General features: G+C 40.5%; 1 protein-coding gene across 1 annotated transcript in view; it reads right to left on the bottom strand.

The window, feature by feature from the left end:
- LOC115211065 (protein mono-ADP-ribosyltransferase PARP14-like) overlaps positions 1 to 23,066 on the bottom strand; it is a 554,188-nt gene that overhangs the window by 162,927 nt on the left and 368,195 nt on the right. Inside the window, exons 14-15 of the mRNA XM_036508627.1 lie at positions 7,137 to 7,182; positions 2,615 to 2,751 (exon numbers count right to left, since the gene is read on the bottom strand). Coding sequence (XP_036364520.1) covers positions 2,615 to 2,751; positions 7,137 to 7,182 — 183 coding nt within the window. The remainder of the gene's footprint in view (positions 1 to 2,614; positions 2,752 to 7,136; positions 7,183 to 23,066) is intronic.

Here is a 23,066-nt window from a genome sequence, read left to right as displayed (position 1 = left end):
ACAGTGAGAGGATAACTACAGCCACCTGAAGAACCATAAGAAGAGAAGGATTAGACATACAGCTAGCCCACTCCGGCCCCTCTCTGAGAGGACACCTTGCAAAGAAATGAGCAAGGGACAGCAATCAATGCACACTAGCTAACTGCCCCGTCCATGACACAGATTTATGCCAATGGCTAAATGTTGTGTATAGAACATAATGTAACAGATGCAACAAGTTCTATGTGGGTGGCACAACAAGACTGTTACACGGCCACATCAAAGAACATCTGAACACGAGAGCCTCCTTTTTCAGAAAACATCTAGACAGATGCCGGAATACCGGCAGAAGCATAACAGTCACAACTGAGGCCAATGAAAGAAATTTGGGTAATTTAAGAATTAAGGAAGCTATTTTCAAAGAAAGACTAGCACCCCAAATTAACAACAGGCTGGAAATTAGCAAAGAATATATTATTTAGCTACATCTGGATGCGAGTAAGTTCATTTCTGGTAACATGCTCATGATTGCACGTATAATACATAACTTAGAAGCACCGCTGCAGATATGCCAATACACTTGAGACATAGCCGTCCTCATGCACTTCTAATGAGGAACTCCAGAAGGAGCTTCATGAGACCACTGCAGAGACACTTCCAAAAAAAAAAAAAATTCAGTAACCATCGGAGAACCGATTATAGTAGTGACTTGATCAGATCAATTTCTAGCGATATCTGAAGAAAGAATTTTTGTATTCCAAAATATTATATCAGACTATGGATAATTAAATTATAATTAGTTATTATAGTCCACTCTGCATTGTTGCGCCATTCAAGACACTTTATATTTCATAAACAATACACAACGCTTCAAGCGATCTACAATACTCTGCTATATATATATATATATATATTTCTTTACTACCCACAAGGGGCAAAACATAGAGGGGACAAACAAGGACACACAAAGGGATTAAGTCGATTACATCGACCCCCTTGCATAACTGGTACTCAATTTGTCGACCCCGAAAGGATGAAAGGCAAAGTCGACCTTGGCGGAATTTGAACTCAGAACGAAACGGCAGACAAAATACTGCTAAGCATTTCGCCTGGTGTGCTAACGATTCTGCCAGCTCACCGCCTATATATATATATAAAGTATGGAACAAGGGCAGTAAATTATCATGAGGGTCATTTCTATTTTCTTTTCTTTATTGCGGAATATTGGTTTTTGGTAAATTCCAAGAATATCAACATCAAACAACAAACAACAAATACATCAACCAACCTTTATTATTTCTTTGTCTGGAGGAAAAACAACGAAGTTTACAACTTTGATCTGGTTTGAATTTAGATTTGAGTAGCTTTTCACTGCTTCATACATAGTTCTAGGTAGTTTTTCAATGGGGTACTTCAGTACTCCAGATCCTATTATAGGAAATGCAAGGCTTTCTGCTCCCATTCTCTCCGCAGTGTGTAAGCATATGGTAATCATTTGAGTCAAGTTTGCCAGAATCTAAAAAAAATAATTGTTTAGTAATTGATAATGAACATTTTATTAAATTATTTTCTTATTACAGGAAGAAACCATTAAGTTGTAATAAATATATCCTCCTCTCACAACTCATCTCACTCCTACCACTTCTAAACACAACTGTCATTCCTATCACTCTTTAGTCCTGCAAGGGACAAGGCAACCTCACTCATGATGCTGCTACAATAAAACAGACCCAATCCACCGTGTAAAATGGTTGGTGAATGAAGAGAGACAATGCAGACCCAAGAGGAGTCTTAAGTGTTGTTGAGGACATGACAACCTCTCTAGTGCTCGTGCCATGACAGAGAAAAACTCACCAATACAGAGAGTAAAACAGAGAAATATGTTTGAATATAGTCTTATTTATCAGTCACATAACTGTTGTTAGGCCATGAGGCTTTTTTCCTTCTATTTATATATAAAAGTGTCCTGTTCATCAATATCTTCTGCTTCCTTCCAATGATAACTTGGAAGAACAAATATTAAACAGGATGCTGACATTTGCTTTATGATTCTCACACAACATGCATAAGGTTCTCTTCAAACATTAACTGTTTCAATAAATCAATATCATATGATTGATACTTACTAAATCAGAGGAATTTTCATCCCAGGGAGGTAATGCCAGATGAAATACATTCTTACATTTGAGGTTATATCCTTTAGTGACGGCTATTTTATATGTAGAAATACCTCGAGGATATTTCTGGCTACATTCATCTTGTATCTCTGAACCAGCAGCAAAGAGAATATATTTGGAGAGAGAACCATTGTTAAGCTGGAGGCTTCTATTGGTGCTGTTAATGATGACATCAACCTACAAAAGTAATTAATGGTAAACAACTAAGGAACATTCCATGGAGAGAAGAGAAATACATTGTTGCAGTTGATATTGTTGTTAAGAAAGGCTCTACAGCATGGCTGTAGTAAGTTTGAGGTTGTTAAAGTTAGCAAAAGATATATTCAAGATATCAGATGTGAAGGAAATAAAATGTTTGAGTTAGATTGAGAAAATGTTTTAATTAACTGTAATGATTCCTCATTTGCAAATGAAATAACAATTAAATACAAATATGTTAAGTGAATCTATTTACTCACAGATGCATTAGAAATTGAATCAGTCATTAGGTTTATTTCAATGCCAGCATTTTCTCCGGATGCCACATTAGTTCTGGGTGTCATAGGGGCTGCTTTCTGTTGTGGACCAGGAAGGGATGGGTTTGGTGATGCAGTGTCTGAAAAAAATAAACAAATATCAAGGTGTATGTTGTATGTTATGTATACATATCATCATGATGATAATTGTTTAATGCCTGCTTTCCATGCGGGCATGGGTTGGATGGTTTCACTGAGGACTGGCAAGCCAGGAGGCTGTACCAGGTTCCAATCTGATCTGGCAAGGTTTTTACAGCTGGATGCCCTTCCTAACACCAACCACTCCGTGAGTGTTGTGGGCGCATTTTGTGTGCCACTGGCATGTGGGTCAATCAGGCAGCACTGGCACTGACCATGCTAGAATAGTACTTTTTATGTGTCACTGGCACGTGAGCCAGTCAGTTGGTAGTAGCATCGACCACACTCGAATGGTGCTTTTTATACATGTATCTATATTCTTTTATTTGTTTCAGTCATTTCACTGAAGCCATGCTAGAACACCACATCTAGTTGAACAAATCAGCTACAGGACTTACTCTTTGTAAGACTAGTACTGATCTCTCGTGGTATTGATCTCTCTTGCCGAGCAACTTTGATTTCCAACCTAGCACACATCTAAAACCTGTTTTTACAGTGCAAATTATGATTACTTTATTATTTCATTATGTATGTCAGCATAGTCTTCCAAGCTGTATGTTTCGAGAAAGAAACTTAAGATCCCTATGCTCAATCCAGCTCTCCCTTTCTCTTACACTCATTTATTATTGCCATTCAGCCATTCATTCATTTAATTTTGTCATAGTTTGGCTGACTGAAAACTGTTGCTTATAGCTCTAGTTAAGAATGCAAATGTCCAATTCTATCTCATTATTATTATTATTATTATTCCACACCAGCAGCCAGAGTGTTTGCCGTTTCACAGAAGTCTTTATTCTCAGACCTCTATCGGATGTCTTTCCCCTGAACATTTCCAAAGGCTTAATGCTCTCCCGTCCCTACTTAGGGTTTATCTCCTATGTAATGTAGTGATTATGTAGCACATAAAATGATGGTGTAGTGTATGAAGGGTGAAGGCTAATGTATGTTTATGAGTTCAACCAAATGCGAGCTTTCTTTTCAGGTACATGATACTGCTGTCCCCCATCCCAGGGTTTCTCAGGCCCACACCTCCCACATCCATAGGGTTGGCACACTGACAGATAGGTCTGGTGAGATTCTTGAAATGCTCGAGCAGAGACATGTAGATTTGTGCTGCATCCAAGAAGTAAGGTGGAGAGGAGGTTCTGCTAGGTTCCTCACAGGCAAAGAACATAGGTGTAAGATTTTCTGGGTAGGGAACACACATGGGGTCGGGGGAGTGGGTATACTTCTTGCAGAGAAATGGGTTGACAAGGTAATCGAGGTAGTCAGAGTCTGTGATAGAATACTAAGGATTAGATTAGTGCTGCAACATGGATTAGCAACCATTATCTCAGCTTATGCTCCTCAGCCAGGGCTACCAGATGAACAGAAAGACTAATTTTATGACACCCTTCCTCTTGCAGATTACCTTGTGGATGAACAACAGGGACCTTCTCTTTGTGGCTGGCAACTTCAATGGACAAGTTGGACAACATGCAAGGGGCTTCCATGGCATACACTGATGCTACGGTTTTGGTTCCTGTAATGAGGAGGGAACCAGGCTGCTGGAGTTCTACGATGCAAATGATCCTCTGGTTTGTAATGATAACTTCAGGAAACCTGCCAGTCATCTATTCACCTACTGATCTGGTGGACACACTAGTCAAAATGATTACACCCTCACCAGGAAATGGGAAAGATGGCTACCTATAAATGCCAAAATGTTCCCATGTCAAGAATGTACCTCACAACATAGATTAGTAGTTAGTGACTTCAGGATCAGGGCTAAATGGATGCCCAGGAGATGACCAGCATGGACAAGAAGGGTCTGGAAGCTTAAGGATCTTGTGAATGGATAGAGATTTAGAGACATATTAGTCAAAGCTTTTGACAAAATAGAGGGGGACATAGCATCACATGATGTTGAAGACAACTGGAGGTTCCAACAGGACAACATGTTGAGGACCACGAAACAGATCTGTGGATGGTGCAAAGTCCCCTCTCGACCCAAGGTAATTTAGTGGTGGAACAATGTAGTTAAAAGGGCCATTAGGGAAAAGAAACAGGCTTGGAAGGACTGGAAGAATGGTGGTAGCAGTGAATTGTTGCAGGAAGAATGCTAGAGAAGCACATGATCTATTATATACAGATAATTCAGTTCTAAATAAAGTAAAATCTAGAAAGAAAAATTTAACAATAGCATGGATAGATAATAAGAAAGCCAGATCTGTTCAATCTGGCTCACAGATTTTTTATTAATTTTTTTTTAACTAAACAGTTTGAAATTTTGTATACTGGTGAAATTTCTCATGCAGAATATGGTTTACTTTAAACATTTTTGACAAAATTTCGTATTTTAGAAGTTATTTCATGTTAAAGTTGTTGCATTTGGGTAACTCTAACCAATCAAAAACATGTATTCAGTTGAAGAAAGCTACTGCTGTTTGCGATAGTAATTGAAGAGGAACAACTTCCAGGTAATTTCTACTAAATGTCGCCACTCTGCACTATTTTATTTATTGTTTACTGTCCATGTTGCATATTATACACATTTTTTTTTGTTTTAGGTTCTTGCATCGGAGTAACACTGATCAACACGATGAGATATATTATTATTGTTATGATTTTATCTTACTATAATCATCAACAAACACTTTTCATCAATATGAAAGTCTCTATTAGATTAAAAATAACATTATAAAAACATGACGGTAAAACAAAATAAATATGCTGTGTTTTCTTCCAGGCACCAATGTACTGAAGCCGTAGTCTTTCACATTGTTCACCAACCAATCTTTCCTTGAAAAATTCAGCAGAATCAGTCAATCTCCAGTAATTGTAGTGGTAGAGACAAGTTCACTCACTGGTTGCTAGTTGATAGTGTAGAAGTGGCTGTCTGCCAGTAGGGAGGGAAAGAGTAAGGAATGCATGGTGCTAACTAGGAAGGAAGAAAGGATAAAGGTGACATTGTCTTCGCTCGACATACGAATAGAACAGAGTGGTGACATTTAGTAGAGATGACCCGTAAGTTGTTCCTCTTCAATTACTATCACAAACAGCAGTAGCTTTCGTCAACTGAATACACATCGTTGATTGGTTAAAATTACCCAAATACAACAACTTTAACCTGAAATAACTTCTAAAATATGAAATTTTGTCAAAAATGTTTAAAGTAAACTGTTCTGACTGAGAGATTCTACCAGTATACAAAGTTTCAAAAATTAAAAAATTTGTACGCCAAACTGAACAGATGCAGAAAGCCTATGATATGATTCTACACACATGGATAATGAATGTTTGAGAATATTCAGTATTGCAGACAACATAGAGAGACACCTACCTCTTACCCAGGGACACAGGGTAAGGCCATCTGGTTGCTTTCTGCCATTGCCATCATAATTTAACATCCTCCTTCCATGCTTGCATGAGTTGGATGGTTTTACAGAAGCCTGCACCAGACTTCTGTAATTGTCTTGGTTGGATTCTTACAGCTGGATGCCCTTCCTAACACCAACCACTTAGCAGTGCTTTTTACATGGCACAATCACAGGTGAGGTCAGTTTTGGCAAGATTTTTACAGCTAGATGCCCTTCCAAATAGCAACCACTTCACAGCATAGACTGGGTGCTTTTTAAGTGGCACCAGCAGGGTAACCAAGTAACCTTGCAAGACAAAGGAGAGGCAGCACTGGAGGAGGGGAGCTTGTGCCAGATGATGAATGGTTGGAGAGAGACAGAAACAGATGTCTTGCTGTAGAGGAGATACATGGTTACAGAGAGAGAGAGAGAGAGGGGAATTGAAGAAAAGGAGAGAAAGTGAGAGAGAAAGAGAAGAAGGGGAGAGAAGAAAGGGAGAGAGAGAGAGAAGAAAGGGAGAGAGAGAGAAGAAGGGGAGAGAGAAGAGGGGGAGAGAGAAGAAAGGGGGAGAGGGAGTGAGAGATAACATGAAAGAAGGTAGGAACAGATGTTCTGGTGTAAATGAGATGAATGGTTACCTAGTTGGAGGGAAGAGCAAGGGAAGGAGAGAGAGAGAGGGTGTATGGTTAAGAATGAGAGCAGAAACAGGCATGCTGCTGAAGAGGAGATACACGGTTACCCAATGTGAGAGAGAGGACAGAAGGAGGGAGATACGTGGTTACCCTACCAGAGGGAAAGCAAAGGGAGAGAGGGAGAGTGGGAGTGGAAGAGAGGTGCCAGGGTATCCTCGCAAAGGATAGGGACCATGGCCTAGATGGGATGGTAAAGTAAGGAAGAGAGAAGTAAATGGTGGAAGGCCAGGTGCCAGGGCACACCCCACAGGTATAGAGGTCATAATAATATTCAATATTAATGAACAAATTATTTACCTTTTGAATGAAATTTTTCAGTTTTTAAGAGATATTCACGAAATTTCTGTTAAAACAAAAAAACAATCAGAATTATTTTTATGCTTAATTTTTTCATTTTTGCAAATAGAAGAGATTTAATATAACAAAAGCATGACAAAATATTTGAAATATTTAATGGTTCATTTCTAATCAGTAACAAACAAGAGGGGAAAATTACTTTGTCATTCAGATCAAAGTTATTCTGTGTATGGCCTGCCTGTCTTCTGAGAGACATGAAACCTATGTCAATATGGTATTATAGTGAATGCAGCAGAAAAAACTCCCACACTTTACATGGCCACTGATGTGATGTTAGTGAAGTTAAACATGTGGCAATGGTGTCTTCATGTAGCTGAAGTTGTATTGTTTCTTCTCTCCACTCACCATTCTGATTAAAACTGCTGAGTCTTGTGTTTTCTGTTGAAATGTCTATCAAGAATGTTGAAGTTGAGGTTATTTTTCTTGCATCTCATATGTCCAAAAACATTTCAGTAACAAAACCAGAGTACAAGTGTTGTTGGGAATTAGTAATAATGGTATACCCTTCCCATGTGACCAATGGAATAACCTAGTCACTGTAAGTAAAGAGAAGTACGTGAAGTACCAGAGTACACGGTAGGTGGTCAGAGATAGTTGTGTCTTAATTAGTTTTACTAAATATACTGTATCCCAAAATAGGCATTAAAACAATTCAACATTTTAAGAATTATAACAGGATAAACCAATTCATGTGGGGTTAATAGAAACTTGAAGAGGAGTTAACAAACTCACAAAAGTTTTAGCTGTGCGAATTTTAGAGTTGGCACCCACAATGTAGACACACTGAAAAGTAGGTCTAACTAGATTGTAGAGATACTTGAAAGGAGGCATGTTGAGATATGTTGCATTCAAGGGGTAAGGTGGAAAGGAGCTTCAGTCAGATTCCTCACAGGCAAGACTCAAGGGTATAAAATCTTCTGGGAAGGTAACAGTGATGGGGCAAGTGAGGTGGGCATACTTCTAGATAATAAATGGGTGAATAAGGTCATAGAGGTAGTTAGAATATGTGATAGAATACTTAAGTTCAGGCTGGTCTTACAGAATTGTATAGCTACAATTATATTTGCCTACATCCCACAAGTGGGCCTACCAAATGTACAGATGGACCACTTTTGTGATATTCTTCTGCAGCCTACTTCAAAGATGAGTGACAAAGATCTCGACTTCATGGCTGGGGGATTCAAATGGGCATGCCAGATGGCTGCCCAATAATTTCCATGGTGTACATGGGAACCATAGAATTGGTTCCTGAAATGAAAATGGAAAAAGGCTACTGAAGTTCTGTGATGCAAATAACCAACTGATTTGCAACACCAACTTCAGGAAGCCAATCAGCTACCTGATAACCTATCAGTCAGGTGTTTCTGCTAACCAGATTGATTACATCCTGACCAGACAGTGGGATGTATGGTTGCTCTTAAATGCAAAGACTTTCCCTGGTGAAGAATGTACCCCCAGCATAGACTAATCAATAATGTCTTTAGACTCCAGGCCAGAAGGATGCCAAGAAGCAGACCAATCTGGATAAGAAAAATTTGGAAGCTTAAGGACCCTTCATATGGTCAGAGATTTAGGGACATCCAAACTGAGAAATCTGATGAGAGGGAGGAGGAGGAGCTACAGACTTGTGACATACAGAGCAACTAGGAATTCCTGTGAGACAGCTTGCTGAGTGCCACAGACCAAATCTGCAGCTGGTGTGAAGTCCCTTCCAGACTTAGGGTAACATAGTGGTGGAACGATGCAGTAGACAGGGCCATTAAAGCAAAGAAACAGGCCTGGAAGACCTGGAGGAGTGGGGATAGCAGGAAACTGTTTAAATTGCCTGAAGGGAAGCTAGGAAGCTAGGAGACAGGTATATCTAGCCAAGGGAGAAGCAGAAAAGAAGTTTGCCTCTGTTCAGTGATGTGAGGACCAAAGAACTGATGTGTTTCAGATTGTAAGACAGTGAGTGAGATAAAATTGTGATGTTATAGGAGAGAAATGTATGTGCATCGATGATGGTGCACTTGAGTTTAATGATTCTGCAAAGAAAGAGGCATGGAAATGCTATTATGAAAGACTGCTGAATGTGGAGAATGAATGGGAGGAGGGGAGTCTATCCAAATTGACAGTACCTTGATGGATAAAGCAATTAAGGGTTTGATGACAGGGAAAGCCCCCACCCCATCAGGAATCACTGCTGAGATGCTTAAAATATCTGGTGGTGTGGGTTATAGTTGAGTTACACGTATTGTAAATCAGGTAGTTCATGAAGGAATCATACTCAATGACTGGTGTAGCAGCACCATAGTCAACAGCTACAAGGGTAAAGGTGATGATTTAGATAGAAATAATTACAGAGGTATCAAATAGTTGGATCAGGGGATGAGTCATGGAAAGGGCCGTAGCCCAACTACTTAGGGAGGGAATTAGTTTAGATGAAGTGCAGTTTGGTTTTGTGCCAGGCAGAAGCACCACTGATGCTATATTTCTGGTAAGACAGTTGCAGGAGAAATATATAGCCAAAGATAAACCTCTGTACCTGGCTTTTTGTTGACATGGAAAAGATTTTGACAGAATTCTCTGATCCGTTATCTGGTGGGCAATGCAGAAACTAGGGATAGATGAATGGTTGGTAAGAGTTGTACAAGCCCTGTACAGGGATGCTATCAGTAAGGTGAGTGTTGGTAACGAGTACAGTGAATAATTCAGGGTGCTCAACCCCGCTTGATCATCATAGTCCTCCAGGTATTAACGGAGGAATTCTAGACAGGCTTCCCCTGGGAGCTCTTCTATGCTCTCATAGTAGAATCACTACAAGAACTAGAGAAGAAGGTTCAGGTATGGAAGCAAGGTCTAGAATTGAAGAGCTTTAGAGTTGATCTAGCAAAAACCAAAGTCCTAGTAAGTAGGAAGGCAAACAAATCACAAATCCCTTCAGGTAGATCGCCTTATTTGATCTTTAAAAAAGGCATAGGCAGAAATTCCATAAGATGGACCTGGTGTAAGCTTTGGAAATATAAAAGATGCAGCAATGCCAGAGGAAGGTTAACAGGGAAAAATAGGTTTTGTGTGTGGAAGATGTACAGGTACAATAAACGCTGAAAGTGTGCAGAATTTAGGCTCCATCAACTAGGGGTATACCAGAGGTAGTAGATAGCTTCTGTTACCTGGGTGACCAAGTTAGTAGCGAAGATGGATACTCCAAGAGCATAGCTGTGAGAATAAGATTACGCTGGGCAAAGTTCAGAGAGTTTCTACCTCTACTGACAACAAAGGGCATCTCCCTCAGAGTGAAAGGCCGATTGCATAATGCTTGTGTGTGAACAATTACACTACATGGCATTGAAACATGGGCTGTGATAGCCGAAGACATGTGTAGAGTAGAAAGAAATGAAGCCAGTATGCTTCCATGCCAGTGTCAATGTGCATGTCCAACAGAGTAGGACAAATAAAGAAGCACTGTAGAATGCAGATGACAAAATGGTACAGCAAAGGAGAAAGAATAAATAGTATGCCATCAGAAGAAATTGGCAATATAACAATGAGGAAATTCATGAAGGTGAAAATCAGTTAAAATGCAGTTGGACATGGTCAGTGATATCACCATTATAAATGAAAAACCGTGGAAATATGTTGGTAAGCTGAAATTAATTAAATCAAAAAAGGCAGTACATGGTGTAACAGGAAAAAGATTATATTTTTTCTGTGAATTTGTATGTAATGTAACATTTCAAGGTCAAATGAAAAAGGCAAACAAAAAAGGCAAAATTTGTGTTAAAAAGTTCAGTTAATTTATTCGGCACAGGGTGGATGGAATTATTCAAAGTATGGAATACACCCATAAGTGCTTTGTGTGGAAATATCGTTGGATCAGTCAAAGGTTTGAATGTGGCTGAGGGACTGAAACAAAAAACTGCAGTAAAACAGAGTGGAACACTGGTATGTAAGCCAAAATGAAACAAAAAATTGCCGACAATAAAATCTAAACATTGGTCTATGGTGAAGACTGCACGCCGATTTTGCTGGTCCTTTAAATGGTTCTTACTACTTAGTGGTAGTTGATAGCTTCTCAAGATGGCCTGAAACTATAAAATGTAAAAAAGACCAACCCCCTCAACTGTGATATATTTTTTACACCCAGACAAGACAATGTCTAACAATGGAATGCATTTTGTGTCTAGTGGATTATAAAAATTTTGTGAAACATTCACGGTAGAACATATAAACTACAGTGCAGAACGCTTTGTCATCACCTTCAAGAGAACCCAAAGAAAGTTGAATAAGGAAGTTACAAATGAAGTAGCTCTACAACAATTTTTAAGAGTGTACCGTGTGACACCAAATCCAAATACACCAGCCAGTAGCTCACCAGTGGAGCTGATGTTTGCAAGGAAAGTTAAGTCAGTCTTTGATAAATTGCTCCCTGGCAAGAAAACAAAACGTGCCAGGGAAGACATAGCAAGACTCTTTAAAGTTGGTGAAAAGGTGTATATGAGGGCATACAAGATTGGAAAGCAGAGTTGGGAAGATGGCGTAATTACCAAATGAATAGGTAAAAATAATGTATTGGGTAAAAAGTAGAAAAGGCATACAAAAGAGACACAGGAACCTTCTGAAAAAGAGATTCGTGGAAAGTGAACCAAAGAAGTTGGAGGAGTCAATGGAATGGTTGTATGATACGTTCCAAGTACCAACACCACAGCAGGTGATTGAACCTAAGCATACAAGTGAGAGGAAAAGAATACAAGTGCCAAAAATATTAAATTGTATGGAAAAAATTTTATGGACTCTGTGTCCATATGAGAGGTCCTCTCAAGGTAAATAAGGCAGTATTTGGTGTTCTAACACAACATTCACATTTAGTTGGATATAAAGATTGCCTTTTGGTATTAATACTGCTTCTGTTGCTATTACTTTTAATTGCCTTAATTTAAGTTGTCTCAATGTATGGTACCTTCGGAAAGTCTCTTTAACTACAGCCTTAGGCCAAACAAAGCTCTGTGAGTAGGTCTGGTAGGCAGAAAATGAAATAAGCCTCCCCAATACACAATCAACCTAGACAACTCACAGGCACCGTCTACCTTGGTTTCCTTCATTCAATCGTTTCAGAAAAACAGTAGAATGATTATTTCTCTCTCCATCATTTTTTCCATATTCTTCACCAGTTTCATGAACTAAAGTCCCTCTTTCAAGACATCACAAGATGGCAATGTGCTTCTATGAAAGTAGACTCTATTCCAAAACTAATATGCATTTTCATTCTCAAATGTTTCTTCTATTTCAATATTGGTTTACAAAGTGCTATCAAAAACTTTCCGGACTAATCATGTTCAATAAAAAATAACTTTTTTGCCTATGTTTTAAAAATCATTTTCTTTGAAATAGTTACCTTGCACAGCAATAAACTGCACAGCAGATCGAGGACCTTCAACAGTTTACTCTGAATCATGACAATGGTATTAAAATAGCAACCTTTGATTGCCTCTTCATTTGGGGAATAGATGGAAGTCAACAGGTGGTAAATAGGGTAGGGAGGAGAGCTTGATGGGATGCAATGTAGTCATGAAGAATCCTTGTTTGGGCCCTTTATTAGCAGTGTCACCGTTCTTCGACTCACAGAATTGGAAATTCTCCTATTCTTCAGCCAGTCATGGTAGATATCTGCTGAAAGACCACCAAATAAGTGTGGCATATAAAGTAAAGACCATAGAGCAGACCATCCAAATCAAGCAATTTGCACCTCCCCCACCTATGCAACCCATTATCACATCCCATATTTTTGCAGCTGTTATCAACATTTTGTAAGGCTATGCCCCACTTACCAAGAGTTATGGTATGTCTGCAAGGTAAGCACTGAAATTCATCCTGCGTTCTGGACTGCCATTCATTCCAAACTGTTGGGTGAAGTGCTGTTGAAATGCCACACACCTCTGCTTGGGTTCGAATACCATGTACCCCATTTTGGTCCACCAAAAACCAAATTGTGGCTTTGTTGCTAGTATTGGAGCTCTGCCACTGAGGTCCATTGGATGATTTTCATTCTGACTTGTCTCAGTGCAAGCATTTTAGCTCTGACAATGCAACTTTTGTGTTTAGCATTGAAGAAGTGACCCAGGGGCCAATCTCACAGCCAGTATGTCAGTTATGATACATTTTCTAATTGCCTTTTCTAAGTTTCTAATTTCCCTTCTATTTTATTTCTTTCTAACACTAATCTTTACTGGCAATTGATTTTACTCTAACTGGTCTTTTCAGTGCAAGCTACCATGTGTTGTCGATGATTGCCCCTGTCAATGCTTAACTAATTCTTTAATCCAGTCTCTGTAAGCCTGACATGCCAACAGTGACACATTCAGCTCCCAGTAGCCGAGTTCCTGCCTTCTTAAGCCTATCTAGGTCAACTGTAGAAATCATACATACGTGGTCGATGTAGCCAATGATTTTTAAAAGTGGACAACTTACACTATCCTTATCTACTGACCTACAGAACATCCTGTCAAGATGCGATCTGAATGACCTGATGCGATTCATCCAAAATCCATACTGGCACTTTCAATAAATCCAGTCGGTACCTATCAGACAAATACAAACATGGAATGGACATGTTTAGAGGAGATTTTTGTTTTTTTTGCTAAGAATAAAGTTCATGTTTTGGCAAATTCTGATGCTGTTGCTTTTGCTACTCCCTGGCATATTAAAGCCATAGACGTTTGTGAGTTCTCTGTTCTGTTTGTTGCTGTTGTTCTTGTTGTCAGTGTTGCTGTGATTGCTGTTGCAGTTGCTTTTATATCCATAGTAGTCACTTGCATCTGCTGTTGTGGTTGTGGTGGTAGTGGTGATGGTGATGGCAGAAGTGAGGGTCTCCCTTCTCTCATTTGTTGTGGGCAGAAAACCTTTAGATGATTTGTGTCCCCACATAGGTGACACATCAGATTTCTACCTTCGAAGGGTATCTGGAGTTTGGTGTCATGTGGTAAATTTATGATGTCCAGAATTGTTTATTAAGTTTTGTAATCTATTTGCACCCACAACTCTAAGTCTTGCCCAACTTTCCACACACGTACGATGTTTGTGTGACCCTCAATGTCCAGAAGGACAACTGCCACCAACCAGCAGATGTTTATTTCTGGTGGTATGTCTGCAGTTTTTATTTTCACCACTCTCTAACCCAAGTATATGGGTAACAGAAGCAGGTTTCATTTTTTAGGTTCAAAGTGAAGTGCTTCCTTGCCTTCTCCTGTCAGAAAAATTTCACCTCTACGGTGCCATATCTCTTCCCTCTTGCAACACAAGTTTGTTTGTGTCCTAAACTGGATGTAGACAATTTTCCATTTGATGTTGCATCATTCATTCTTATCGATGACTTTTAACTCCTATTGTTTTATGGGCTTTTGTTTCTCTCAGTGTGTCCTGTACAATGGCTTCGAGAGCGTTAAGGGTTACCATTCTTCCATTTTTTAACTCATCAATCCTTGCCTCATGAAGTGGAAGTAAGTAAAAGAAAATGTTCAGATAATCAACTCTTGTTTGTCCAACCTGGCATACATCTAATCCTCGTTTTGTACTGCTAATTATAATTACTACAAGCAGAGGTACTTGGGGTTGCAAAGGGTTTGAATGCCTCATCATTCTAAGAACACTTATTTTCTAGTCTAACAACTTGGGCTGCCAAAGCTTTTTTGAAATATGTATAGAATTCCATACCAAAATGTACCAAAATTCACAAAAATGTACAAAATATTTTGAAATATGTCACAACTGCAAAGACAGAGAAAAATTCTGGTTTTTCTTTGGAAATTTGAAACATATGGGTATATAATGACTTGAAATTGATGAAAATACATATAAAAAAGAAAGACTATCGAATGGCATGCTGTTCTTCATTCTCTGCAGCTCACGTGGCTGCAGTTGATGTAGCATCCCTATTACAAAGAATAATGTGCTGTGACTGACTCAGGTTTGTGTGTAATGAAGCTGTTAATGCAGCATTTCTGATCAGGCAACTGCTACTCTGCCCCTCGCTTCCATGGCTCTCGCATTGGCTGTGTAAGCAGCATTTTGTGAATGTCTTAGTGCAGTCCCGTGTGAGGATTCATTTGCTCTCCTTCTCTTTAATGTCTCTGCTGTGACCAGTTTTGTGACCAATACGAGCTCTTTTCTAAGGTGGCATTCATCATCATCATCATCATCATCGTTTAGCATCCGCTTTCCATGCTAGCATGGGTTGGACGGTTCGACTGGGGTCTGGGAAGCCAGAAAGCTGCACCAGGCCCAGTCTGATCTGGCAATGTTTCTATGACTGGATGCCCTTCCTAATGCCAACCACGCCGAGAGTGTAGTGGGTGCTTTTTACATGCCACTGGCACGGGGGCCAGACGAGGCTGGCAAACAGCCACGATCGGACGGTGCTTTTTACGTGCCACCGGCACAGAGGCCTGTCGGGGTGGCACTGGCAACGGCCACTCGAAGGGCCTAAGAGTCAACCTAGCTAAAACCAAAGTTCTAAGAAGTAGGAAGGTAGACAAATCACAAACACCCTCAGGTAGATGGCCCTGCTCGATCTGTAGAAAAGGTGTAGGTAGAAACTCTATAAGATGTACCCAGTGTAAGCTATGGACACATAAGAGGTGCAGCAATGTCAAAGGAAGGCTAACTAGGAAAATAGTTTTTGTATGTGGCAGATGCTCGGGAACAATAAACACTGAAAATACGCAGAGACCATCTTCCGCCACATGCCAGGGAGAAAAACTAGAAATAGTTGATAGCTTCCGTTACCTAGGTGACCAAGTCAGCAGCGGGGGTGGGTGCGCTGAAAGTGTAACTGCTAGAGTAAGAATAGCCTGGGCAAAGTTCAGAGAGCTCTTACCTCTGCTGGTGACAAAAGGCCTCTCGCTCAGAGTAAAAGGCAGATTGTATGATGCATGTGTACGAACAGCCATGCTACATGGCAGTGAAACATGGGCCGTGACTGCTGAGGACATGCGTAAGCTTGCAAGGAATGAAGCCAGTATGCTCCAATGGATGTGTAATGTCAGTGTTCATACTCAACAGAGTGTAAGTACCCTGAGAGCAAAGTTGGATCTAAGAAGCATCAGATGTGGTGTACAAGAGAGACGTTTGCGCTGGTATGGTCATGTGGTGAGAATGGATGAAAATAGTTGTGTGAAAAAGTGCCACACCCCAGCGGTTGAGGGAACCTGTGGAAGAGGTAGACTCAGGAAAACCTGGGATGAGGTGGTGAAGCACGACCTTCAAACTTTAGGTCTCACCGAGGAAATGACTTGAGACCGAGACCTCTGGAAGCATGCTGTGCGTGAGAAGACCCGGCAGGACAAGTGAGGCCATAATCCCGTGGCCTACACCTGGGATGTAGCCAGCCCACTTATGCATTCCTTTCCTTCTTGGGACACAAAACTCCACTTGTGAAGACCTGTTGAGGCCATTGAAAATCAAAATCAAAATCTATCAACATCAATGGAATTTGTAGCTGTGATACCAGTGCCGGTGGCACGTAAGAGAACTATCCGAAAGCCCCGTAGCCAGCGCCGCCCAACTGGCCTCCGTGCCGGTGGCACGTAAAAAGCACCATCCGACCGTGGCCATAGCCAGCTTCGTCTGGTCCCCATGCCGGTGGCACGTAAAAAGCACTATCCGACCGTGGCCATAGCCAGCTTCGTCTGGTCCCCATGCCGGTGGCACGTAAAAAGCACCATCCGATCGTGGCCGTCTGCCAGCCCCGTAGCACGTAAAAAGCACCCACTACACTCACGGAGTGGTTGGCGTTAGGAAGGGCATCCTGCTGTAGAAACACTGCCAGATCAGACTGGGCCTGGTGCAGCCTTCTTGCTTCCCAGACCCCAGTTGAACCGTCCAACCCATGCTAGCATGGAAAGCAGACGTTAAATGATGATGATGATGATGATGATCAATTGCGAAATGCAGATGCGGCAAAAAAATTAGAAGAATGAAAATAATGTTGTGGGAGGAACGTGCAGGTAGCATAAATACACTGAAGTCAATTTTTAGGCAGATGTGGTGAAACTGAATTTAAACACACTGGCTGAACGAAAATGAAGAAAAATGACTAAATTTACAGTGAGATTTTTACACACAACTAACAGAAATACATGGAAGTGAATGTCTAGACAGAAGTTATAGTAAGTCAGCTGAAAAGAGAGAGAAAGGAATAGGCATAGACTTAAAGAGAGGAGTTATTACAGAGGGGGAAAGTGAGAAAGAGAAAGAGAAGAGACAAATCAGAGACAAGGGAGAGAATCAGATGGAAACTGCAGAAGTCAAAGGGAGAGAATCAGTTGAAAATTGCAGTTTTGAAAGAAAAAAAATATGTGAAATACATTTTTACCCCCGTTTCTCTCTTTACACGGAAGTTCTGGGCAAAATGTTATAGTGCATGACCATCCTTAGCGCATAATTAATGTGTGTGTAGAAGTTGGTGAAAATCGGTTGAAATGCATACTATCACACACACAGACATCCTTTGTTTTATATATGCATATATATATTTATACACGAGGAAAACGGACAGTGCTGAGTTGTCAAACATTTAAACCAAATTTTCTCAAAAGAGCTTGTCTGACCGTCCCATTCGCCTCCCATTTGAGAAACACTGATTTAACCTAAATTTGAGACACCAGCAAAAGAAGAAATACAGATAGACTTTTTTTCTATTCCAAAGAAAAACGATTTTATTCACACAAATATGAAACCAAAGATTTTAAAGTACCAGTAACGATAAGGCTGTTGACTGGGAGAACACAAACATGGTTTAAACAGTAAGCTTGGCAGGAAAGAAACGTGCCTTTAAGCAGTACAAAAACAACAAAAATGGAAGGTGCAGTTATGTACAGTTTGACGGAAGAAAAGCAGGACAAAAACGATGCATGCAAATGGGTTAGCTGGAGGTAAATCTAGATGGAAAACCATGATGAATTTATGAGAACGTACCCGGGACAATAATAAGTTTATCCGATAAAACATGTATGAAATCACTTGGGGTGATTTTTTATGAAAAGCAACAACCTAAGGAACAAAGTAACTAATTTTAAGCTAACTTACTTTACGGGATGTTCAAGGGCATGGAAAAGCAAGTGAAGCGCAGCCTTGTAAACCACATTCCTTGTCACTCAGTCTGGAGCGTAGTAGAAAAGGTTTGTCAAACAGCCAACCCTCAAACAGCCCCGTTCAGTTGCCCATGCAAAAAGCAGGGAGTGCTGAGGTTCAACCCCACGATTTTCAATGACTGCCCCTGTATTTTGTTGACGGTCATTGCGAAGCTCAGGTGAATAGGGAATTGAATGCGTTTCAGAGGGTAACCACAGTCTGACGGAATCAATGGCATGTGAGAAATGAAAACAACATTCCCTGCTCCTGACCCATGCTAACTTTTGCCTCGAGAACATCATCCAAAAGTTGGGTGAGAACCAACTGAGTGCCATTGCAAAGTCGTGGGGGTTGCAAGTTTCGGAGGAGAATAATGGGACTTCCAGCCTTGAGGCAGAGTTTATAGGGTGGCAAACCCGATGGTTCTTTTGTTTCTAAAATTGAAGTATTTCGACTACATTCACCTTGAAATAAAGCTCAAACAATCTTGATTGAATACAATAATGGTTTTCTTTTACTAAAAAACACACTTTTTTGGTTTAAAGCAGAAGAAAATAGTATTTTCTTCCTTGAATAAAAAGCAATCAGTGTTTTCTATTCATTAAAAAATAATTAAGCATGCCTTTATTTCAATAAAATTTTTGGCTTTGTTAAACGAAGTTAAGGCAAAAAAAAACACTTCTTGAGAAACCAAATAGTCTTTCCTTCCTTCATGCCAAGTTTGAAGAAAATGTCTCTTTCGCATCTTACTTTTTTGGTCTCTTAAATATACTGCATTTTGTGGCATTATTTCAAGCCTGCTGGCTTTTTTTGCAAAACTGCACGCGCATTTTTCTCGCGTACGTGTAGTATCGATCACAACAGCTGATGTACATACTTGCATGTACAAATGCATGTTCCCACAGCTTTATCAAGCGCATTCTCACCTGGAATCGATTTTTGTAATTTTTTTCAAGACTTATACACTGATACTGTTGGTATCTACATATCAAATTTGAGCGCAATCAGATGGAAGATGCCCGAGATCCTAGAAGACACACACAAACAGACAGACAGAACAGATTTTATATAATAGATTATTATTCCTTAATTTATCTGTTTACCCACACAGTTCCATTTATTCCATGCTGTATGTTATAGCAAACTTAAGAAACCCTATTCTCTCTCACTTTATTGATCATTAGACTTATAATCATTGCTATTCATTTATTTATCCACTTTGTCACAAAGTTTTGCTCACTCCATACTACATGTTATAGCTAGAGTTAAAATTAAGAATGCAAATGTTCTATTCTGTTTCACTCCTTATAATTACTATTGTTATTCATTTAACTGTTTATTTAGAAGTACGTTATGGCAAAGTGAAGAAATCCAATTGTTCAATTCTGTTTACTGTTGCTCTAAATCTCAAAAATTCCATCTCTTCATTTGTTTTGTTTTGTTACCTACTATTTTATCCCAATGTTCCATAGTTTCCTTGACTGCAGCCCTAATTCTCAAAAATAAAAAGAAATTTACCAATGTTCTGCGTTGTGAGGACCAGAGACTTGAAGTGTTTCAAATTACAAGACACTGTGTGTGAGAGAAAATTGCGATGTCATAGGAGAGAAATGTTTCTGAATGGATGACTGTGCACTTGCATTTCATGATGCTGTGAAGAAAGAGACTCGGAGACGCCATTATGAAAGGTTGTTAAACGAAGAGAAAGAATAGAAGAAAGAGTTTCTGCAAAATGTTGACCCAACAGAGGGACCAGCTATCAGAATCAACAGTACCTAGGTAGATAAAACAATTAAGGGTATGCAGACAGTAAAAGCCCATGGCCCATTAGGAATCACTGGTGAGATGCTTAAAATATCTAGCGTTGTCGGCTATAGTCTAGTCACCTGTATAATCAATCAGGTGACGCATGAAGGAGTCATATCCAATGACTGGTGTAGCATCACCATAGTTTACTGCTACAAAGGTAAAGGTGATGCATTAAATACAAATAATTACAACGGTATCAAGTTGTTGGATCAGGTAATGAAAGTGATCAACAGGGTCATAGGCAAAGTAATTAGGGAGAGAGTTAGCCTAGATTAGATGCACTTAGGTTTTTTGATAAGACAGCTGCAGGAGAAATAACTAACCAAAGATAAACCACTGTACTTGGCTTTTGTTGACCTGGTAGTCAATGTGGAAACTAAGGATAGATGAGTGCTTGCTGAGGGCTGTACAAGCCATGTACAGGGGTGCTGTCAGTAAGGTGAGGGTTGGCAATGAATATAGCGAAGAATTCCTAGTAAAAGTAGGGGTTTAACAAGGATCAGTCCTCAGCCCCCTCTTGTTCATCATAGTCCTCTAGGCAATAACAGAGGAACTCAAAATAGACTGCCCCAACGAGTCTTCTATGTTGATGACCTTGCTCTAATACCCAACCTAGAGGAGAAATTTCAGGTATGGAAGCAAGGTTTAGTTAACCTGGCAAAAACCAAAGTCTTACTAAGTAGGATGGCAGACAAATTACAAATCTCTTCAGGTAGATGGCCCTGCTCTATCTGTAGAAAAGGCGGAGGTAAAAAACCCCATAAGATGTACCTGGTGTAAGTTATGGATACATAAGAGGTGCAGCAATATCAATTTGAAGAAAACATGGTGTTTTCTTTGTGTTTTTTTTCTCTAATTCTCTGCCTATATAGCTTTAACTTCCAGCTTGCTTCCATTCTTCCCGTAACCCCTCTCACCCACTCTCCACCCACCACCAGATGAACCAAGCCCCAAAATAGAAATAAAATAACAGCCCTAGTATTAAGCAATATTAACACCCATGCTGCCCTTCGGTAGATTGAAGTCCCTCAGCTCCTAAAACTAAAACTACTGTTAAAGTCTGTTGTGCTTCCCCCTGTACCTCTGCCTTGCAGCTCCCCACCTCATTTTCTTTCTCTCTTTTACCAATCACTGAATTACAGGAGGCAGGTGTCAGGCCCTCAATGTGTAAACTGGCAACCCCACAGAGCTTGCTTTGTGAGGAGGGTGCTTTCCTTGCTATTTGGCCACCCTGCAGGATTAGATACAAGGCCTGTCAAAGGGTGGATAAACTCTGAAGAGTCAACAGCCATTAAAATAAGCAACTCTCATGATTAGCTGTGATGCTTATTAAGTCCTTCCCTGCTTAAGACAGCGGCGATAGTAACAACTCCACTGCCTAGTAGCAATATCCACTTAAGGGAAAGGCTTTGGGAGTAAACCCTTTAGGATAAGTTGGGAGCCAGAATCCCTTAGGCAGTTTGATGCTGTAGACAACCTCATTCTGGCAACTCCTGTGGCTCCACTGGTGCCAAGTTGTATTGGGCAATGCCCTTCTCTTGGATAATACTGGTTGCAGTGGACAGGGGAGACGGGTCACATGGGCAACTGTCAATCTCCCATGAACAACTGCCCTGGCTTCTACCCTAGGGAGGACACTCCAGTGCTGTCTAACAGCATCAGTAAAACATGGAAAGCAGCAGTCTACTGTTTTAAGCCTGCACATAATTGGCATAAGAACAAAGGGCTGCCTTCAACAGAGGGAGAGGCCATTGTGCCTCACTGGACAGTCCCCAGCCAGTTAGGTGCTGTCCCATCACAGCCCACCTGCTCCACTAGGCATGTGGGGATTAGGGAAACTAACATCTCAAATTGTGGGCTGTAAACATTGCACGAAAAAAAGCGAACAAACAAGCAAGTAAACATAAAAAAAAACAGCATTCAGGCTCAGATGATGCAACATAAGGACCATGACAACTGGTGTGTCAGAGGATCTTCTAAAAATCAGTGACACACGCAAGACAGCAGCGATCAACAATGAACTGCTGTGACTCTGAGTGGACATTGCAACACTCCAGGAAATAAGGCTCCCAGATTTGGGGACCCTTCATGAAAGAGAGTATAGCTTTTTCTGGCAAGAGAAAGGCATAGATGAAGTGAGAGAGCCTGATGTTGGCTTTGCTATAAAAACCTCTCTGATAAAATCGGTAGAAGTCAGCAGTGATGGTTCATACTTCGATTGCATACTTCTGATAGGCCTGTCAACCTGATCAATACTTATGTGCCAATCCTCTATTCCACACAAGATGTCAAGGATAAGTTTTATGATCAACTCTCCAGGAAAATACAGGTGATCCCAAATGGAGAACAGCTGGAGCTACTTAGTGACTTCAATGCCAGAGTGGGAGCGGATCACGACTCCTGGCCAGGGTGTCTGGATTGGTATGGGGTTGGTAACATGAAAGAAAAGGGGCAACAGCTGCTTGAGCTCTGCATGCTTCGAGAATTGTGTGTCACCAACACCTACTTTCAGTAGCTGAACAGTGGGTCTCCTGGCATCACCATTGCTTAGGGCATTGGCACCAGCTAGATTTGAAGATCATGAGATGCAACCACCTGAGGAATGTGCTCCAGACTCAGTCTTTTCAGAGTGCTGTGACACAGACCACACTCTGGCTTACTGCAACCTCAAACCCCAACCAATAATGATGCACTGCATCTGGTCCCCACGCAAGAAGTGCAACGATGCTACCGCAAACCAGCAGCTAAATTAAGACAAATAAATTCCTCAAATCCTTGGACAATGCTCTCCATGCAAACCCACCAGAAGGCATTGTTCAGCAGAGCTGGGACTGTCTCAGGGACATAAGCCATTGTATTGCACTGAGGGTCTTTGGGAGGAGGAGGAAGATGACGCAAGATTGTTGAGACAAGTGTGGAAGAGATCAATAGCCGCATGGAGGTGAAGTGTGCTGC

The sequence above is a fragment of the Octopus sinensis genome, linkage group LG1 (assembly GCF_006345805.1).
Source record: "Octopus sinensis linkage group LG1, ASM634580v1, whole genome shotgun sequence".
Classification (NCBI taxonomy): Eukaryota; Metazoa; Mollusca; class Cephalopoda; order Octopoda; family Octopodidae; genus Octopus; species Octopus sinensis.
Note: the sequence above shows the minus strand (reverse complement) of the source record. Positions and strands in the feature narration are given on the sequence as shown.